The sequence below is a fragment of the Watersipora subatra genome, chromosome 7 (genome assembly GCF_963576615.1).
Source record: "Watersipora subatra chromosome 7, tzWatSuba1.1, whole genome shotgun sequence".
NCBI lineage: Eukaryota > Metazoa > Bryozoa > Gymnolaemata > Cheilostomatida > Watersiporidae > Watersipora > Watersipora subatra.
In genome coordinates this window covers 15,360,142-15,381,390 of record NC_088714.1, presented here as the reverse complement: position 1 = coordinate 15,381,390, position 21,249 = coordinate 15,360,142, and the positions used below count along the sequence as shown (strand labels likewise).

The 21,249-nt window shown below is 35.6% G+C and overlaps 1 protein-coding gene across 1 annotated transcript in view; it reads right to left on the bottom strand.

Annotated features, from left to right (window-relative positions):
* Positions 1 to 265: 265 nt before the first annotated feature.
* The window catches only part of LOC137399953 (angiopoietin-related protein 6-like), a 30,568-nt gene continuing 9,584 nt past the window's right edge, over positions 266 to 21,249 (bottom strand). Inside the window, exons 3-6 of the mRNA XM_068086225.1 lie at positions 8,921 to 9,086; positions 7,459 to 7,565; positions 4,018 to 4,126; positions 266 to 856 (exon numbers count right to left, since the gene is read on the bottom strand). Of these exons, the coding sequence (XP_067942326.1) occupies positions 690 to 856; positions 4,018 to 4,126; positions 7,459 to 7,565; positions 8,921 to 9,086 (549 nt within the window). The 3' untranslated portion in view covers positions 266 to 689. The remainder of the gene's footprint in view (positions 857 to 4,017; positions 4,127 to 7,458; positions 7,566 to 8,920; positions 9,087 to 21,249) is intronic.

The following is a 21,249-nucleotide window of genomic DNA, read 5'->3' as shown; positions in this document are numbered from 1 at the left end:
TGAATGCTATAGCTTCCTTCCAGACAGGAAAAGTATAATTAACTCAATCGTGTACAATCAAATTCTCCAGAATACTTGCACCATCCGTACATTTAATTAGAAGCCTTGGTCTACCATGAAGCATTCCTTCTGGTGGTGTGCTACATACACAATTTGTATAAAAATATTTTTGAAAGTGTTTTGACAGCCAATTGCTCAAGCGGAACATGTACTAGTGAGTCTCTTCTTGACCAGTACACTCACTCCAGACTCCTATATACTTAAACAGGAGATATATAGATATTTTATTTATTAACAAAAATTCGACAATTCCAAGTCAAAAACAACATAAAAACGCAAAAGAAAGCAAAAAATGAAGCTGTAAGTATATTTTATTAAACTCATGAATATAAGGTGACTTGATAACAGCTTTTCAATAGGGTACAAAAGTTAACGCAAAAGTACAAGCCTAGGGCAAGATATCATGTATGTTATCTTACTAAATTCATGTAAAGCATCTGGTACTATTGCTCTATATGAATAACACATATTTATAAATGATATATGTATGTTTATAGCTCCTATATATGCATAGACACACAACTATCCATCTTCCACAAACCAGCATTCTAGCTCTATGTGTCTCTATTTAATTTGATAGGCAGCTCTCGTTATCCGCCTGTGTGTTACCTCGCCAAAGTCATTTAGTCTTATCTTTGAGAAACCAACATTCTGGTATATTTAAGGGAGTATCCAAAGCCGAGCCAATCCTTCCAATAAATTCCATCATAGAAACCCCCTGAAGGTGTGTACGGACCTCCGCTATAGTAGAATCCATTCAAGAGTGCATAACTGCAGTAGTTGTACCACCAGCCAACTACAAAGAAGTTAACTCTTTAGGATGGTTTTAAGAAGGCTGTTGGTAATTTTTGTAGCATATCCTGGTTTCCATATGACAGTGCAATGATCGTGTGCGGCCCAGTGATCATGCGCAATGCATTTCTTGGGCCGCGATGCAGTGTTTCCATAGCGCGGGTAGGCGCCATACTTGCATTGGACAGGGTGGGTAATTTCCTTACTTTTTCGCATGGGAGACTGATTTCTTCGGAAAAACAGCCCTCCATTTGAATTGTGGGATAGTTTGAAAAGGTCAAGCGGTGTATTGTGGGATATATCATCGCGCGCACCCGTCGCAAGGATCCAATTTGTTGGATCCTTGCGATTCGCGCACGCACGTCGCGTGATCGTCGTGCGTTGACGTTTCCACATCACAGCCGGCCTACGCACGACGTCGTGCGCCTTGTTGCGCGCCTTGCGCTGTCATATGGAAACCAGGCTTAAAACTGGTAAGTGATCAGATCCTGTCAGCTAAAATGAATTATATATGATCGAACATCAATTTACGATCATTCCTACGCACGAATCCTCCAACATAGTACATAAAGTTGAGCAAATATTTGCCTAGACATAAAATAATTTCTAACACATGACATCTGAAATTCCTTGAAACATTACAACTTTGTAAATAAAGAGCTGGTAGAAATTGACAATAAAATATAAAAGTAATACAACTGAAAGACTCAAATAAATTGAACCACATCATACTAGTACTCTCCCAACCTACACACTTCTGACTCTACATTTGCGTGTCTCTAAAATGAACTAACAATAAAAAAGTATCTTTTACCGATTATTAATTTAATAATTGAATTCTTTTCTAGATAATTTAAGCTTGAAATATGCGATTTAAGAGGCAAATATCAGAACAGATAAACTTTTTATGCCTTGTGTGAGCCGTGTTTACCAACTATTTGTGCCATTAAAGCCAATATATCAAAACAGAGCAGTTGAAAATCAGTTGCAAATTTGTTCTCTGGAACTAACAAAACCGAAAATAAAAACAGTTTTATTGCATCCAATTTGTTTCGAAATGATATATAAAATATCTTAATAATAGGTGTGTACTTTCTATTACAGGTACGTACCACTTTGTATGGAGATTGTTTTAAAAGATGTACAGTAGTGCATTAGCTGCCTTCTACTTAATTATCTCTATCCACTGTTAGGAAGCTGCAACATTTTTCTTGAGTTTAAAAAAAGTATTATATTTGTTTTCAATTAAAAAAACTTGATTTATTGGGATATAAGCTGCAAAGCTGCCAATTTACTGGAACAAAGTCTGTCATTTATCCTGTAGCAATGAAAGGGCTAAGGGTAAAGGCATTTATGTCTTAAAACTGAGTTGAGTGAGTGTTAAACATAACATCTTCAAAATTGCTTCCTACCATTCGGTGTCCCTTAAATTCCAATTAAACTCATATAAACTATTTGTCACTTGGTTAACCGTAGCTTCATTTTGATTGCAGCTGCTACGACCAACTTTGATGTTCAGAAATCAAGAGACGATATTTAAATTATAACCAGTCTTCCAACTTTATTTGCTGGTATAAAAACAAAGAGATTGACTCAAAAATTATCAAATGATTAGTCTAAAAAAATATATGACACTCTGAGTGGTTAACTCAATGAGAAAATTTTTGCAACAACAAAACGATCATAATACGAATGAAGGCGTCATTAAAAATGACCCACATTAAAGATTAACTGATAAAAGAGAATGCAGCCTAAAATTCAAGTTTATATCAGAGAAAAGGAATGTCTCAAACTTAGTGGTTTTTTAGTTGTTTCATTAATATGTCTATAGGTTTAATGATAACGGAATGTAGTGAAGCCTTTAAAAAATGACTTTTCAATGAATTTTACACAAAGCTGTATCATGAACTGGTGTATCAGCTTCGTGTATCATGAAATTTACACAAAGCTGAAATATTATTATTTAACAATGATAAAGCTCTTCATAGCAACTTTAATAAGTATTAGGCCTACATGGGCTCATTTAAGGACGTCTACAGTAGTATCTGGGAACGCCAGGGGGAACAGAATTTCGAGTAGCATCGCATTTCGCTTCTACAGCTTTGCGGATTTTTCAAAAAATAACGTATAACGTAAAACCTTCATTTGAGTGCGATGGCAATGTATTCATTTGAGTGTATTGTTCAAACTTTCCCTTAAGTTGCATTCTATTGGAGGGGACTTTCAAATAGGGGTTGGTGCTGCATTTTTTGACTACCTCGTCAGAACATTTTGAAGATAAATTTAACCCTTTCATAGAAGAATCGATGCTAATGTCGCCAATAGTTTGCACTCTCTCTCTCGGGCAGGCTGACATTTATACTGTCGACATGAGCATTTTTGCTCAAAGGTTTCTCATAAACATCGAAATACCAGACCGAGTTAAAGAAGGAACTACTTTGAGTAGAACGTATTAGACCAAAGCAATTAATGCTTATTTCAATAGCATCACTTTCAAAGCATTGAAGAAAAGACTAGAAAACTTTATGGTTAGAAAACGGATTTCGATATGCCGTAACATTGGCTTTTATTGCGTCGTACAGTGTTCCTGAAGAGTATTATCATCAGTCATCAAAACATTTCAAAGTATTCATATTAGATTGTCAAGTACCCTTATGAGCGAATCTGAAAACAATGGGTCAGATTTAGACCTTGTCACTTCAAATTGGAGTGTAGTTCTGGTAATCATAACGATCGATCTCCTCATGCACAATGTCACTAGAACCATGGTAGCAATGAGAGAATTGTTATTAATGTAATCTAGTCATTATTAGTACAATTTTGAGGAGAATTTTCCACTGACCATCATGAATGTGAAAGTGGCGGCCAAATAGAAGTCGTGCTCAATGAAAGGAGGCGCTGTATTTTTCAACCATTTCCCTAAAATTGCATTCTATAAGAGGCGGAGGTCATATAGAGGGTTTACGGTAAGTTACAAACTGTCGTAGGCGCTTGTCTCATAAAACATCAGCAGCTAAGGAGCATCTCTAAATGTTACATCAAAAAAGTAGTGACACTCGGTGTGTAAAGGTTGTTAGCTAAAAAAGTGTGTAGATCGGAATAAAGTATTAAAGATGAGAGGACGAGACACCTAAATAGAAATTATGCCAGAACATAGCAAAATACCTCTTTGGTTCACAGCACAGTTGTAGACATCCGGATAGTCATAAGTAGAGAACTGCATGTTGTTATTGTAGGACAGGTCATCAACCATGTTGCCATAGAAACCACCAATCTATACAGAGAGTATCACAGAATATCAACAGCGACTGAAACTGCATAAGCATGTTGATAGCTGGTACTTAATGGTTGAAGTTATGGTAAGTATCACGTAAAGAAATGACAGTTGTACTTGCAAGAAGCAATTTCATTCACACCTTATGAATGCAGTTTTAAGAGAAACAGTAACACATTCTCTGAACTAGAGAACTTACTATAATATAAGACCCGTCACAAAAAGCCGGGAAATCGGTGAACATCCATTTTACAGGAACAATGGAAGTATATAGAAAAAACCTGTTAAACCTTTTATCTTTGACCCATTTTTTAAAAATCACTTTGTAAAAGTATTACAGCATACATAAAATAACTGTAATCCACATTTTCAATCCAATCAAAATACTCTTGACAGCAAAATTTGGAACAATTTACAGCTGATGACGGCATGGCTTTTTGTGATTCTTCTACTGACAGTGATAACGGCACCCCCGACTTACATTTGAATTTTACTCAAGGTGTTTCAGAAGAAGGTATGAATGTCGATTAGAACTTTAGCTAAAGAATTTTATATTTTTGAGTCAATCGAAACATTTTCTCCAGTTGAATCTGTCATTCAGCCAACTATTCCACGGCAAACCTGAAGAGTGACAGTATACCTTCTCAGGGTAGTGCAGATATCTCTATCGATATTCTTTTAGCCGTAGTTTTAAGAACGGTGTAAATTTATTTATGTTCCAATTCATAACTAAAACACTGTAATACTACCTTGATCTCAGTAATAAGGAACTTGACCTATAGTATTAACTGGGTCACTGCAAGCACCAGCCTGTGCTGACAGTTTAACGAGTAGCATGATAAAAGGGATCAAGCATCAGAAAGTCTTTTACTGGTTATTATAGCTTTGGTAATTATTTGATATCATGCGAGTAATTTCTGTACTAAATTCTATGTGTTGTATTATAACACCTTATTAATCAATACTGGTTCTGTGAACAGAACAAAACAAAGCTTTTCTAAATTTTTCCAATTTTGTTGCTGGTATGAAGTGGTAATTGCACTTGATTAGCTTGCCTGCACTGATGCTGTAAACCTCAACTTTCCAACCTTTAAAAAATGGTCCATGAATGCTCAGGTTTTTTCTTATTTAAATACAATATATATATTATATTTATATATATATATATATAATTGTTTTCTCACCCCGGTTAACCAGTATGGGTGGTAATTTCTGCTCTAACTCGGGTCTCCTACCAGAGACCTAGGAGTTTGAGCACTCGCCTCAAGATCTTAGCTGTTCTCAATAGCGCACTTTTCTGCAACTCACCTGAGTTGATTGCTGTTGGTATTTGGGCAAGCCACATTTTATGCGGCGGTGTTATTGCAAGTGTTATTGTTATTCCATAAAAGTGCAAACTATTTGTTGATTAAATGCAGCTTTTTTAGCCTTAGTGCTTGTAAAGAGTTTCCTACATGAGGCTAACGAGTAACTATGAGATGATTTTACAATTTAATTTAGGTAGATTATCCATCAAGGTCTCAACAACCTGGTCCTATTTACTTGCATACCTTATCTTAAATGTGCCGTGTTCGAAGTGCGTAATAAATGCAAAAACCGGCAGCTGAACTATCTCATTGATGTAGCGATGACTGACAGGTGACAACAAAAGGTTCGTGTGATAACTGCTTTTGTGAGTGCTAATAAGACATTAAGGTACAGTGCCAGTGTCAGGATCATTTTTCTCATTCAACTTGTTCAATCATACCTAGCCTGTTTTATGAGTATTATTAATATTTTGTTGTTTGTGTTTCAGGTTATTTTCTGGACTATTAATTTATCTTCATGCTGGCATGTTACTGATAATGGCTTGTTTAAAGATGTGGTTGCATCAAAAAGGTCGATTTAATGAAATTAAGACCAATAAAAGGCTAAAACATCAGCTACAATTTGATGTCATTTTTGTCTTTTATAGACTAACCCTGTCCAGAGATATAAGCGTTTGAATGAGACCATCTTTTTAAAAGCTCAGATTCGAGCGGGGTGCTTCATTCGTGACGTAACGAGTGATACACGTGAAAAGAGTCCACGAGCGATAAATATATGATCTCTTCATTAGCCAATCATCAGCACAAACTTTTTATATAGGTCATATTAAATGTTATCGCTCGTAAAACAGTTTGTCTGTGATTTCGAGGATTCTCATTGTTAGGGATTTTACTCTATTACTAGTTAGTTACGCGCATCGACTAGTAGTATATATACTCTAGTAGTATCTATATTCTAGTAGCTACGTGCATTGACATCGATATTTAATTTACTGATTTAATTGACATCGTTAATTTACTGAATTACTGCACCGACCCATTTTCTTGAACAACAGAATAGTAACAATGCTCAGTTCAGCAAGGTGACTCAAAGTTTCTGAGCTTCAGGTGATTAAAGATTGGGGCAGACAGGTTATGATTAGAGCTGACAGGCGTCAACAGCGTTATGCTGCAGAGAAAGATACGAGAATAGAGGTAAATTTATCTTCAACTTTGAGTATCCTTTACATATATTCTAAACTAACAGTGATAATTTTAGTACTCAAGAATATATTTACTAATAAGTAAAATTATAACTTTTTGCAATAACAAATCATCATTTCATAACTTTGTAATCGTTTCATAACTTTTTATCATTTCACCTAGCTATAACATTTGCTTAAAATTTTCTTTGGCGTTTTTTATGTTCATTTCTCACTTGTACAAAGTGAGGAACATCAATTGATCAATGCTCATCTTTAACTCTCAGAAACAAAGCTTCGAATTGTTAGCTTGGCGTATTTATGTTTTTGTTAAACATTTATTCATTTTAAAAATTACACCAGCAATCTAACTCTCAAATTCAAGCTTTCAGTAGATACACGTTAGAACAACATATATATGAATAACATTTATTACATTTGTTTTATTGTTACAGGATGTTCATGTGGTTCACTAGTCGAGCAGCCGTGTCGGTCTGGAAACTGCCATCGATGGGAAAGAGAGACACAAATGTGTGCTGCACAAACCATGTTTTGTTTGAGTTTGCTGCAGTAGATTAATTTTTCTTATTATATGATATGGTTGAAATGTGTCAAAACAATAACCACGTTGAGTTGAGTACGTCGTCGAAATAAAGTTATTCCAACCAACGGCGTTTTTGTGATTGCTGCGATTAACTGTTCGGTTTTGAGCTTTTCAGAGCTTGTAATCACATTTCCACATATTTTACACCTACAACCCAGCAGAGTAAGACATGGTGAATCTTTTGATACCAAATAATTATAGTGTGAATTTTGTTGGAAGTCAACCTTTAAGCTTTCATACCTGGAGCCGATATCTGTCAGAAGGAGGGCCAACAACGAAGTGGGCATAAGTACCGCTTCGCTGATTGCCGTTCCAGTCAATGAGCTGCACATCCATTACCGTGTTTCCTACAAGAAAAAAATATGCTTTCGTAATTTTTTAAGATGCTCTTTAATGTTTAATGTCTTCAAATTTGTCCTACATGCTCCAACACTACATACCACATTGGCATACTGCAGAGAGTAACGCTTCCACATGCATCTCATCTATATGATGCACTCTTTTAAATAACATACGTGGAAAATACAGCATTGCCCACGATACTCATGTCTCTATTGTACAGAATAGCAAGTACTCAAACAAAAATTTTACAAAACCACAAGTTTTGCAATCCTTGTCACAACCATTACTTCGTTAAACACAAGGTTGGTTATTAAGAATCTAGTATAAAGTTATCTTCTGGAGCTAAATACTGCTGAATGTTTAAAAGAATCGGGTACTTGAAGCTTAAGTTTCTCAGTGCCGAACTTATGTTTAGACTTGCTACAAAGTAGTCAGCAATTTCGTACCTTGCCTTATTGATAACTGGGAATATGAACATGCTGAGCCTAACTACACATACATGTAAGCCTATATGTTAGCACTACTAAATGCTATCATTCACATCTATTATGTATTCAAATTGTGACATTTGAGTCCAAATATATACCTTTTACATGACAAACGCTTTTAGATAATGAATTCTGAAAACTGGTAAAACACATGTGTGTGGTTTGTGAATACAAGTTACCGTATAATAATGATTTATCTAGAAAGTTTTTTCAGTAGATTTTTCATTTTGGGGTATCAGCAAAGCGACACAAAAGAAGATCTCAGGACAAAAATGGAAAATCCTACGCTTCTTTTAATTCAACACTAGATTGAACAGAAATGCCTCAAAAGTACAAATGTGATTTATTGATTAAAATCAAGCATTTCAGTTGCACAGAAATTTATGAATAACAAAAACTTAAAAGCCGCCTTCAGATTACCAAGAATAAGAATATCAAATCATATCCAAAGTACCAAACAGGCGTTTCCTTAATTAACACAAGTATCCATCAACTACATAAGAAATTGCAGAATTTGAAAAACAATCTTATTAAAAAACACGTTGAGCGAACTGAATGGCTGATCTTGTCATAGCAGTAGCCTACTATTATCCGTATAATACAGCGAACAGCGCTGAACAGGTACAATTAAAAAGAAGGGAAAATCAATAAAAAGCTAGTGTATTACTGGATTGGACAAAAATAGCTCATGAGTTGATTTATGGGATAAGGAAAAGAAAACTATTTAAAAGTAATGAAAATAAAATTAAAAACACATCTAAGCCGTTAGTTGATTTATGGGAGAAGGGAAAGCATTACCATTTAAAAGATCATGTGATATGAATAATTACAGGATAGAGTGGTATGATCGTTTATTGACTAGAAAGACAAACCATAGGTCGTCAGGTGATTCATGACGGTGAGACCGGCCCAGAAGTCACCCTGCAAGTCACCAAAGCCAATTTGGTAGTCGCCATAAGTTCTCTGGAAATTTATGTTGCCATAAGTTCTCTGCTGGATGACAGTGTATGATTTGTTCACTCCGTGTTCACAGAACACCTGTCAATAAGCCCAGGCTAAAAATGAAGTTGTTTTGAGACAAAAAGCCATGAAATTGATTGGTTTATATAATAAAAGAACTATGAAGTAACTTGAGTGGTTAGTGTTTTTTTATATAGAAGGACGTTAGCAAATGAATGCAACCTTTAAATGTTGACTTGTAACAAAATTCACATCACAGTTATTTGGTATCAAAAGATTCACCATGTCTTACTCTGCTGTGTTGTAGGTGCCAAATACGTGGAAACGTGATTACAAGCTCTTAAAAGCTCGAAAACGAAAAGCCGCGGTAGATTGGTATCTCTTTATTTCGTTGACGTTACCACAAAATTTGGTTATCATCTTGTCACGTATGTTCTCACGCAAATTGAAAGGCCAATAAAAAGCTCAATATAAACTCATCGTAGCACTAGTCTATGACAAACACTTCGGGTTTTACCGAAGACCCCGTATCAAATATAAATGATCGCTACTTTACAGTATTGTTTCGGCTTGGACTAATCGTCAAGTTGTAATCTGATCATGTGACCCAATACTTCGAAAATAATTTTTGCAGCACTTTTTGATTATCACAGGTAACCAACAGGCTCATCATGATTATCAGACAATGGTATGTACTCATTCGAGCTAAGGTTAAAAAGTTTAACGATTTTTTACGGTAAGTTAAAAGATATCAGTGCTAAAAGTGACAGCATTACAATGACGAAAAAACAGACGCGTAAGAACAATAGACACGGTTTTATTGAATAAGTGAAGTATATTTGTGAAAATATTTCGACGAAGGAGATTGCATGAAAGTGTAAACAGAAACCATCCTGTAACAACTACGTCCCATTTGAGCCGTTTTGGAAAGCGAATCCAAACTACGGCGGTCTCGTGTGGCTGTGATTTTCTGTTCGTTTTTGAGCTTGTAAGAGCTTGTAATCACCTTTCCACATATTTGGCACTTACAACACAACAGAGTAAGATATGGTGAATCTTATAATACCAAATAACTGTAATGTGAATTTTGTTGCAAGTCAACCTTTAAAACCATCAATGTAAGTAACACTATTCACGAAACAAAATACCAAAATGAGTATCTCTTGCTGTTCAAAGAAGAGCACTGAAGCAGCGATTGCAGAGAGTACTGGCGTAGAGATTTATGACATACCAGCACACTGGCAATTCCGTGCGCTGCGAGAGATAATCAGGTGTAATAACTATGTGTACAATCAATCTTCAACTCAGCACGTTGGTTGAGTGGTGCGATTGGTAGCACGCCTGGCTATAAAATGGAATATCCGAGTTCGATTCCCACGTAAAGCAATATTTTTTCCTAATGCTCTTAGCGTGGCTTTAGGTAGATAGACAGGCACGGCTCTCATTATAGTAAATATTGAATATATGATAAATTTAATCGTCTAAAAGCGAGCAAATGGTTGAATGCATAGGCGGTGTTTTTTCCGGGTCACCTCCGTGACGGAGACATCATGGCACCCTATTGATACTTTATACCTATAGGTAACATGCTGTAACAACAAGACAAACTAAATTTAAACTAAGTATGATGTTACAATGCTATAATTAAAAACATCCTGCAGCACACATATCAAACAGCTCTGATCAATTTAAGGATATTATTTGACTATAGGCGCTTAACACAATCAATTAAACCCATTTACATAGCATGTGATTATATCATCGCTATTGTTTGTAGGGGGTTGCAAAAATATTTATAGGTGGCAAAGAAAACTTGACAAAATGTATAGATGATTGGGGTAAGAAATACCATTTGTTACATGGATTGCTCAGGGGTGACCCAAACAACAGATTTGAAGCAATCCATAAAATCAGTAAAATCTTAAACGGAGGATCAATAGGAATGGGTGACTAGATTAGAATTACTGGAAAAGTGATAGGTTGTGGGTTTGTATCACTTGGATTGATTTCTGTATCCAAATAAAACGTGTGGTAGCATTTGTTACACACAGTGCAACACTATACTCTGTCAAATTGATTAAAATTGCTAGCATTTCATGTCTAGGCTGACAGTAGAATTTTACGTAAGGTTGTTGCTTAAAAATGCAAAAGTGAAAGTATATATCTTTTATTTAGACGACTAAGTTTGCGCTTAGTTATTGAAATTTTTGCTCCTTCTGGTAGTTTGCAAATGTGGTAGGTTAAGTTTACAAATGTGCTACACGCAAATTTGTAAACTTGACCATGAGATTGCTTAAAATTATATTTAGTATCATAAAATTCTTTATTTGCATCCCAATCATATATGATTTACCAACAAACGAGTTGTATCGATTTTTTTGTGATATGGGTGTAATAAAATTTGTTATTAAAACGAAGGAATGTGGTAGAAATATTTAAAAACTGTTACAAATGAAATGTTACAAATCTTGTTTGATTTTCATTCTATAACGTGGTAGGTATGTTTGAAATAAACCTTGCTATGTAGCTTGAGCTCACTGAAGGCTCTTTTGCAGACCATTCTAGCAATCTAGCTCATTGTGTGCAGCAATACAGTGGGTAGGGAAATGTTGGAAGCCTACTAATGTCCATAGCTTATAACGATGAGGCTATAAACAGCATTGCACCTTTCGTTAACTAATGGAAGGGAAGACAAGTCGTCTGGTAGATACTTGTAATTAAATTTATTTCAATCTTTAATGACCGCACTGATTTGTGTAAAAGACTAGATGTATAGGCATTTGCATCTTCTCAATGCTTAGTATAAAGCAGCGGGTGGAGAGAAACTGCCTATGGTTTGCAATGTTCGATCGAACAGTGTTATAGATATGTTGGAGGCCTATATCGCAAACTGGCCAAAGCTCTTAGCAGTGTGCGAAGAGCATCGAGACAAGATTGACAAGGGGATAGCTAAATAAGTAGGAGACATGTCAATGAAACGGAATGTCGAAGATGTCATCATTTTCCTGAAACCTGTAACGATAGCCATCGATCAAGCGCAAGCCGAAAACTGCACCATAGCTGACGGTGTTCAAATCTGGCTGTCATTGGAGCAGAAGTTAGAGGGAGCTATTGATGCAGCAAAATGGCAGAAGCTGAAACTAAGAATGACTAAAAACTTAACAGCTTACCACTACTTGGCATACATGCTTACTCCTAAGTATGCCAGCTCGTTTACGCTTTCTGATGAGGTACTAGAGAGTGTGACCAAATGTCTTTCTGATGAATGGCCAACACTGCTGCCCATGGTGATGAATCATCAAGCCAGAACTGGGCCATTTCAAGCTTACCCGTTTGAGAAAGGAGTTGTCGAAGCAGTCGACACAGTAACTTGGTGGGAGTCGGCTATCGGTTTAGATCAGGAACACAAAGCGGCGGTTCTAAGAATGATTGGTGCCATATGCAGTAGTGCGAATGTGGAAAGAATTTTTTCATCATTTGGTACATAGCAAACTCAGAAATAGGCTTGGAACTGAGAAGGCCGGAAAACTATTGTTTTTGTTCAAAACTTTAAATTCTTAAGACTTGATGCATTCTAGATAAATTGCTATTGAACTAAAGAGTTAGGTCTATGTATTTTGGTTTCTTACTTGGGAATGTCAATGTTAACATGTAATAATGCTTTCCGTTGTGTGATCTGTTCTCTGTGATTCTTCATCTCCGTGTCTGGGTTTTAATGTCCAACGCATAAATTATGCTGTCCTTTTTGTCGTGTGTTAACTGTGTAAATGTTTTTCATTTCCTAATTGTTGTAATAAAACTACATAATACCCCTGCAAATCATAAATTCCAAATTGATAGCAATAACTTGCAATTTAGAACACAAAACATCTTTTTGTAACAAAAAAATCCATTTAAATCAAAAAAATTAAATAAATCAATAAAAATCGATTGTTTGATTTTTTTCAAAAAATCATCGATTTTTAACAACCCTGATTCTAAGTCATGAAATGATGATAAACAAGTGCACAATGGGTGTGACACTGTAAATGTGTTTACAAGTTGTTTTTTTAAATCGTACGAACTTTTTTAGTTTTAGAATAATGGGAAACTGCTGTTTTTTTCTGTTGATGACATTTTTTGTGGGTCGCTCGACCTTTTTACTAGTGTTTTACCAAATATCATTGTATTATGAGCACGTAGAGATATATTTAATAAAAGTTTAAAAACTTTGGATCGTTGGATAGATCGTTTTTAACTGCTTACATATTGATTTTGTGTTGCTGCTATTGCAATTATTTAGTGTTTGCAAGTTTAATGTGTGTATGCAAACAGATTCATGTTCTTAACAGCTCACAATTTGTGATTTTACTGAAAGTATGCCCATGTTAATGGGTTTGTGAAATTTTTCTGATTCTTTTTCGAAAAAGGTGTTCTGCATGTTTTGCTGTGCAGCAACTGTTCTGTTTGCGACTTTAAGTAATAAAGTCAGAATTATTTAATATAAAAGAGTAGTTAAATTTATTTTACATTATTCGACTATATTTCGTTACAATTATTAGTTACATCTGGCCCTTTGAGGACAGCCATTGCGCTGATGTGGCCCTAGGTGAAAATGAGTTTGACACCCCTGCTCTACAATGTTCCTTACTCTTAGAAAACTATTACTTTCACCATTATTAGAGTCAGTGCTGCTACTTTAATTATCTCTGTAATCACGAAAATCTGAATTGGCTAAAATGTAATCTACATAAGTAATTTTTTGTTTTAAACTTGGGAGGTACTTACGAAAGTCATAATAACACTAAATAGTTTGAACGTCAGAAAGAAAAAGATGTACATTTTTGAGTTGGAAATTCCCAAACAAAAATTTAAAATAGCCTCGTGAATTTAAGCTAATTTTATAGAAAAGCCTTCGGACAACACTGCCAATACTATAAAGATCGTTAGTTATGTTGTCAACGAAAAATAAAATTAAGTTAGACCTACTATGTAATTCCTGGGAAATTTGCAAAAATGTGCATACAGCAGTCGACCATAGATTTCGCATAAATGTGCATACGGAAGTGAATGGGTTAAAGTAATGACTAGAGCAGATCTTTGTTATAAATGTACTTTGTTATCGTTACTAGTAACAAATTTTACTCGACTCTGAAACAAATGAACATTTTTAATGGTTTGTACAAGTTTGATTTGTTACGATCAGAATCACATGGGCTGCAGCGCCATTATCTGGAAAAACAATTCGAGAAGTTAGAGGAGCAAGTTTGCGCTGGGTTATCGTAAAACCTGTATTTGAATGCCACCTCTATTTGAGCACCACTAGTGGAAAAGGGTTGACAAATAGAGCGTCACACTTTAATTGAATGCCACTTCTATTTGACCGCCACCAGGGTTGGAAAAAACCACGGTTTTTATGAAAAAACCAGGTTTTTTTTGTTTAAACCGGTTTTTATAATTTACCAAGGTTTTCGCAATTTTATGTCTAATTAACATCACTTACTATAGCTGCATGATTGAGTATTGAACATACATATGTGGAATCATCTGTTAAAGATGGTACTGTGGGAGTTTTTAAGGGAAAAAAGAGAGAAAACATGGAAATTTCAGAATGAATCTTAAATCAAACATGGTCGATGAAATACAGAGCAGAAATCTTATCACATAAAGTGAATATTTTACATACAGCTCTATGTATAAGTAGGAACTTTAATCCCAGTGATTAGTCGTGTGGTAGTGTGGAGCAGAGCATAATGCAGATGCATTGCTAGAGTTTGGAGCAGTGGCAGATGACTCTACTTACATCACCTGAATATTAGCATCACTGTCTTAATTGGTGTTTTCAGCTTGATATTTGGCTATGTGAGCTTTAAGCCTATCTGCGTGACCTCGCGTTATGACAGCACACCTATTACGTTTTGCCTAAAAACCTTTCGATGCGAACCACTAGTGGGGAAATTACTCAGTCGTGAAGTGCTCCAGAAAATTTCCTTTTTCACATAACACATTCCGCAAAGCGTCGCCCTCCTAGTGACCCTTAACTCTCTCGCTACCGTAAGCCGATATATCGGCTTTCGTGGTAATTCAAGTACAGACCGTAAGCCGATATATCGGGCTTTTCAATATGGTTTCACTTTTCTTTTAATTACGAAGCCTATACATTAGCTAGACCAATCAAACTTTGTCTCCAGTGAAACAACCTTGTTGCCAATCACTTGCTATCAATAGAAAGTTTTTTGGCTAAATATTTTCAACGATTCGCGATGATAAAAGTACCAACCGTAAAACGATATATCGGCTTATCAATAGGGTTTCACTTTTCTTTTCATTACGAAGCCTACACATTAGCTAGACCAATCAAAGTTTGTCTCCAGTGAAACAACCTTGTTGCCAATCACAAGCACCTAAAAGAAAATCTTTTGGTTCAACGATTCTATTTCTAATTATTTTTCAAAACAGCAAAACCAGATCGTTATCGTCATGGCAAGGAAAACCCACACCTTCATTCAACGCAAATAAAACGTTGAATATTGCACGAGAGTAGAATTCCCATTGTACTTATCTTGTAGAAAATTTTGTTCTACATAAGATGCGTTTTACAGAAAAACGATATCTGTTTTTATTCTCGAGATATTGCTTAAATACTAGCGGTATATCAGCTTTTCGAAAAATTCGTTTTATTAATTTGGACAGAATATTCATTCGGTAAGATTTTAATGCGGTAGTAAAAGAGTTAAGAGGTCCTTGTAATGATGGCCAAAATTCCAACAACAGATGCCGCCGTGGTAGCCTGGGCATGGCTCTCGTGGGGGATTGAGAGAGAGAGCCTGGGACACAGCGAAAAAAAGGTAAGATAACTTCTGCAAAACTGGCGACATATGTTACATATGACGCTCAGACTGATACTAATGGAAGCGTGTCGTTAGATTCAGATCTCACGATGTATTAGATGTGGCGCGTTTAAAACCCTAGGGTCATGGTCACGTGACTTAATCTAGTAAAAAGCCCTATGTTTTTGATAAGCTGGGTGGGTACGTAGTACCCCGTTTGACAATAAAACGATAAGACCCATAGGTTACTGTTCTCTTGCGTTTTCACGTTAGCAGTTTCATTTCATATACTGATAAAGAAAATGGAATGATTCAAAAATTACTATCAAAGCTAGGCATAGTCACACTGAGATCAGAACAGTTTCAAGCTTCACAGCATATTATTGCAGGTTTTCACCAATTTATAGTTCTTCCTACTGGCCTCGAAAAAAGTATTTGCTTTCAGATGGCCCCGTTTTGCAGTGGTAGGTGCGAGTTGTTCATAACTGTCGCGAGTAATCATAATACTCGCGAGTAAAATAAAATTGACATTACTTTTTACTAGATAAACTTTTCTTTACTAGCAGCTTGCTATTTATTTTTGTTGTTCTATTGCTATACGTTTGCCATGTTTGTATTGTTATTGTGATTTAATTTTTTATTATACCTAAATCAAAACATAATTATTTGAATAAATGAAATAATATAACTCCTGTGATTAATTTATTATGCAACCAACATTTCATACTTACTAACCAGCGTTTGTTTGCTGCCAATTCAGATTAAAAATAATACTCGCGTAGATCATAAATAAGACTGTCACATGATACTCCATCGGAAATAACGATTGTGATATTACCGACTGCAGAAGTCGACTTTTAGAGTTGTCTTCCCCGCGTGTTACTATGTGTCCCAGGCTCTCACTCCCAATCCCCCACGAAAGCCATGCCCAGGCTACCGCCGTGGTAAACTGAGCCTGAACGAAGAACACGAATGCTTTAATGTCCATAATTACAATAAAGAACTAAAGTCAAGCTTAGCTGGGTGAACAGTTGTAACTGCCTACAAATAATACTTTTATCAAAGATATTAATTTTTGGCGAACCAAATATGTATTTGATTGCAAACCCAGCAAAAGTTTTACTAGTTAGTCTGCGGTAAATCTTTAGTTAGTCTGCGGCAGTGTGGGGCCGGTGTATAATTTAGTGCCGGATAGGATATCCTTGCACTTTTTATTGGTTTTCCCGGTGTCGGTATCCTCGGTATTTACCATCTTCGGTATCCTTTGCCAACTAAGAAAGTTCGGCATTTTCAGTATTGTAGTTTGGTTATATGGTTTTCAGTGTGTGTTTAACTTCAGCTTACGTACTGCCTATTTTTATATAACACAGGTGAGGATAAATCAAATATAAAACGTATAAATATATCAAATGTATCAAATATCAAACAGAGGGTTTTATCAAATATAAAACGTAATATACGTTTTATATTTGATAAAATAAAAAACGTAAATTACGTTTTAAATTTGATAAAATAAAAAACGTAAATAACGTTTTACATTCTATCAATGTAAGACGTAATATAATACTAGATACCTATAGGTAAGCGTGGAAATGTTCATTGAAGAAAGAGTTATACTATAATTCGCATGTGTTGTGTTTTCAGAATGTCTGAGAAAAAAGTTGCGATTGCCAATGTGCGCTGGAGAGTCTTTTTGATTAGCGTGTTCGTCAAAGAGGCGTTTTGCAATTAACCGTAACATCAATTGACGCGCAATTGTAATATCATTCGGTTACATGGCGATTTTGAGCGAGACGTCAAATGAGCTCTTTCATAAGCAGCTCATTGTGCCGGAGATTCTCCCGCGCATTGCGTCACTGATAATGCTGTAGCCTGTCAAATACAAAAATCTATCCGATTAACCATTTACCGATAGGCTTTTAAATACCAATCATATCAAACCGGCCGTGGATAACTGTCACCGAAAATGATTGGTTCCCCAGATACCGATAATTCCTCGGTGTCGGTAAGAGCGGATAACTCCTTACCGGCCAACCACTAGTCTGCGGTAGGTTATCCTGCGGTAAAGCAGGATGAAATGGCTCCTAAATGACATGTGTCGCTCGTGCTATAAACTCCTAAATGACAAGTGTCGCTAGTGCCATAAACTTGACCATATGATGTGCGAAGCCCCTTCATCAGATAGCCATCCAAGAACCATGCTACATACTATTGCTCAGAACACGTTGCATATTTGTAATGTTGCACTTTTTATAAGCACCAGTACTTTGGCAGTCCAATGCCACTGAGAGATCACCATGCGTAATAACTATCTGCTCAACTATTCCTAAATGAAACAGTGTGGTTGACTGGCACAGATGGTAGTGTGCCTGCCTACAGAGCCAGATGTGTGAGTTCAAATCCTATATTATGTAATCTTTTTCCCAAACTTCAAATTGTAGCTTTGAACAGATGGACAGACATGGCACTTATTATAGTAAAGATTGCATACGATATGTGAACAACTGTAACCGCCTACAAATAAAACTCTCCGAAATAAACTCTCTTATCTGTAGGCGGTTACATCAACTACGTATTTAAATATATCAAATGCAGCCTAAATATATTAATTATATCAAATACATACATGTATTTGGTTTGTCAAAAGTTAATATATTTGAGAAAAGTGTTGTCTGTGGGCGGTTACAAGTGTTGACACGAGCTATGCTTGACTTTAGCTTGAGAGACAATAGATTTCACTACTTACAGTACATGTATGTTTGTATTTTATCAGCTGTACAAAATTTAAACAAGAGGAAGCTACAAACAGAAAAGCATGTAAAGGACACAACGATGAATAAAATGATAAAATAATTTAAATTCAGATGCAAAAACCCGCAGCTATGACTTCAAATTTAAAAATGGCAGTTTGGCCCCAGGGTTGCGGCTTGAAGATTGTGGACTGAAATTTTGCAGCCTCATTTTATAACAAGCCTGCCATTTAATACACTAGGTAATAGGAAAAGGCATCATATCACACACTTGCAATGGAGAAAATTTAGCATATTTTAGCAAACTTGTAATGGGAAAAATCTGGGATATTATAGAACACTAACAATGGGAAATTAAAAAGAGCCTTTTTATAAAAAGTTGACTTGCACCAAAATTCACATTACAGTTAGATGGAATTAAAAGATTCACCATGTCTTACTCTGCTGTGTTGTAGGTGAAAAATATGTGGAAATGTGATTAAAAGCTCTTAAAAATGTTGTTGCGTCAAAAAAGTCGATTTACAAAATTAAGAACAATAAAAGGCTAAAACATCAGCTACAATTTGATGTCATTTTTGCCTTTGTAGACTAATCCTATCCAGAGATATATGGGTTTGAATGAGGCCATCTTTTAAAAATCTCGGAGTCGAGCGGGTGCTTCATTCGTGACGTAACGAGTGATACATGTGAAAAGATTCCACGAGCGATAAATATAAGATCTCTTCTTTAGCCAATCATCAGGACAAAATTGTTATATGGGCCATGTTAAATGTTCTCCTCTTAAAACAAGCTGCCTGTGATGTCAATGATTCTCTTTGTTAGGGAGATTACTCTATTACTAGTTGGTTATGGCATCGACTACTATAGTAGATTCTAGTAGCTACATGCATTTACATAATTACTTTATATTAATCATCATACAGGTTATGGTTAGAGCTGACAGGCGTCAGCAGCATTATGTTGCTGAGAAAGATAGGAGAGTTATCTTTAACTTTGAGTATCCTATACATGTATTCTAAGCTAACGGTAATAATTTGGGTACACATGAATACATCTACTAATAAGTAAAATTATAACTCTTTGCTATCGCGAATCATCATTTCATAAATTTTTAAATGTTTCACAGCTTTTTATCATTTCAAAAAGCTATAGCATTTTCTTTGGCATTTTAGCTAGTAAATTAGATTTATGATTAAAATTTATGTTCAGTGTGTGAAAAGTGAGGAAAATCGATTGATCAATGCTCATCTTTAACACTCAGAAACAAAGCCTCGAATTGTTAGCTTGGCGTATTTATGCTTTTGTTAAGCATTTATTTGTTTTGAAAATTACACTCGCAATCTATCTAACTCTCAAATTGAAAGCTTTCAGTAGATACGCGTTAGAACGGTATATATACATGTATATATATGAATGACATTTATTACATTTGTTTTAATGTTGCAGGATGTTTATGTTTACAGGTTCACTAGCGGAGTAGTATTGTCGGACAGAAAACTGCCATAAATGGGAAAGAGTGACGCGAATGTGTGCTGCACAAACCATAATATGTTTTGTTTGAATTTGCTGCAGTAGATTAATTTGTCCTGTTATAAAAACTGAAACTATGTGAATGGCCACGACTTGAATGGATGGTTTTAATAAAAACTTAGTGATGAGATGAAAATTTTTTGTCTTGTAAAAATTATATATAATAAAATACTATTGTTGAAGACAATGCAAAATATGATTTGCAGAACATATTGAATACATTACAGCCCTGTTATCATCTATGCGAAAATCTTCTCTGATACCCTAGGACACTTATGTATTCGCCTCATCTAACTTTCACGTTTTCGCGGAGTCATCCTCTCGCGAAAATTTCATGAGCGAAACTAAACTATCATAACGAATGAGCGAAAACGCAAAATTAAATAGCTTTGTTCGTTGATAGTCCAAGAAACAGATGGCAGCAAGCGATCAAATTGCATCATTGATATCGCCCACACAGCTCTACCGGCGGTTCAAAATTACAAACTAGTTCCAAATTGAAAAAAATGTCTTACCAGTGAACTGGACCTGAGGAATCTCATTATGTTTGTTCCACTGCATTTATTTTCACATCACTATATTTTCGCACTCATCAGAGCTGCGAAATTAAGTTGCAGCAAAATTTTACTCTGCATGCTACTCACGAAACTAAATATTAGCGAAATATAAGTGTCCTAGGGTAGATGGATTTATGAGGTGTAATCAGAGCTGTATTGGCAGATACTTTTGAATAGCTTGACTCAATTCCAACAGACCAAATATTAAGTTCAAAAAATGTTATGCTCCACCCTACTAAGTGAAAACAGCTGAGTTTACAAACCGGTAACCAGGTGCAAAAATGGTTTTATTAATAATTTACCAGAATCGATTAGTTAATTGATTTCAACGAACTTGACACTGCTTTGTGTTCACTCTTTCGGTCAACCCACAAAACCATTTGTTTTGTACTTAAATTAACTAATCGAATGGACCAGTAAAATTTTCCACAAATTGATACTAATAATGACTAGATAATGTAGACTATACATGACTTTTTGGGATGCAGCTGGTTTCGCCATATATTCGAACATATTATTTCCAAAGATGGTGCATGCCTATTTTATTTAGTAGCTAGTTTCTGGTGTGCGTGTAGCAACTGAGAACTTAGCTGAT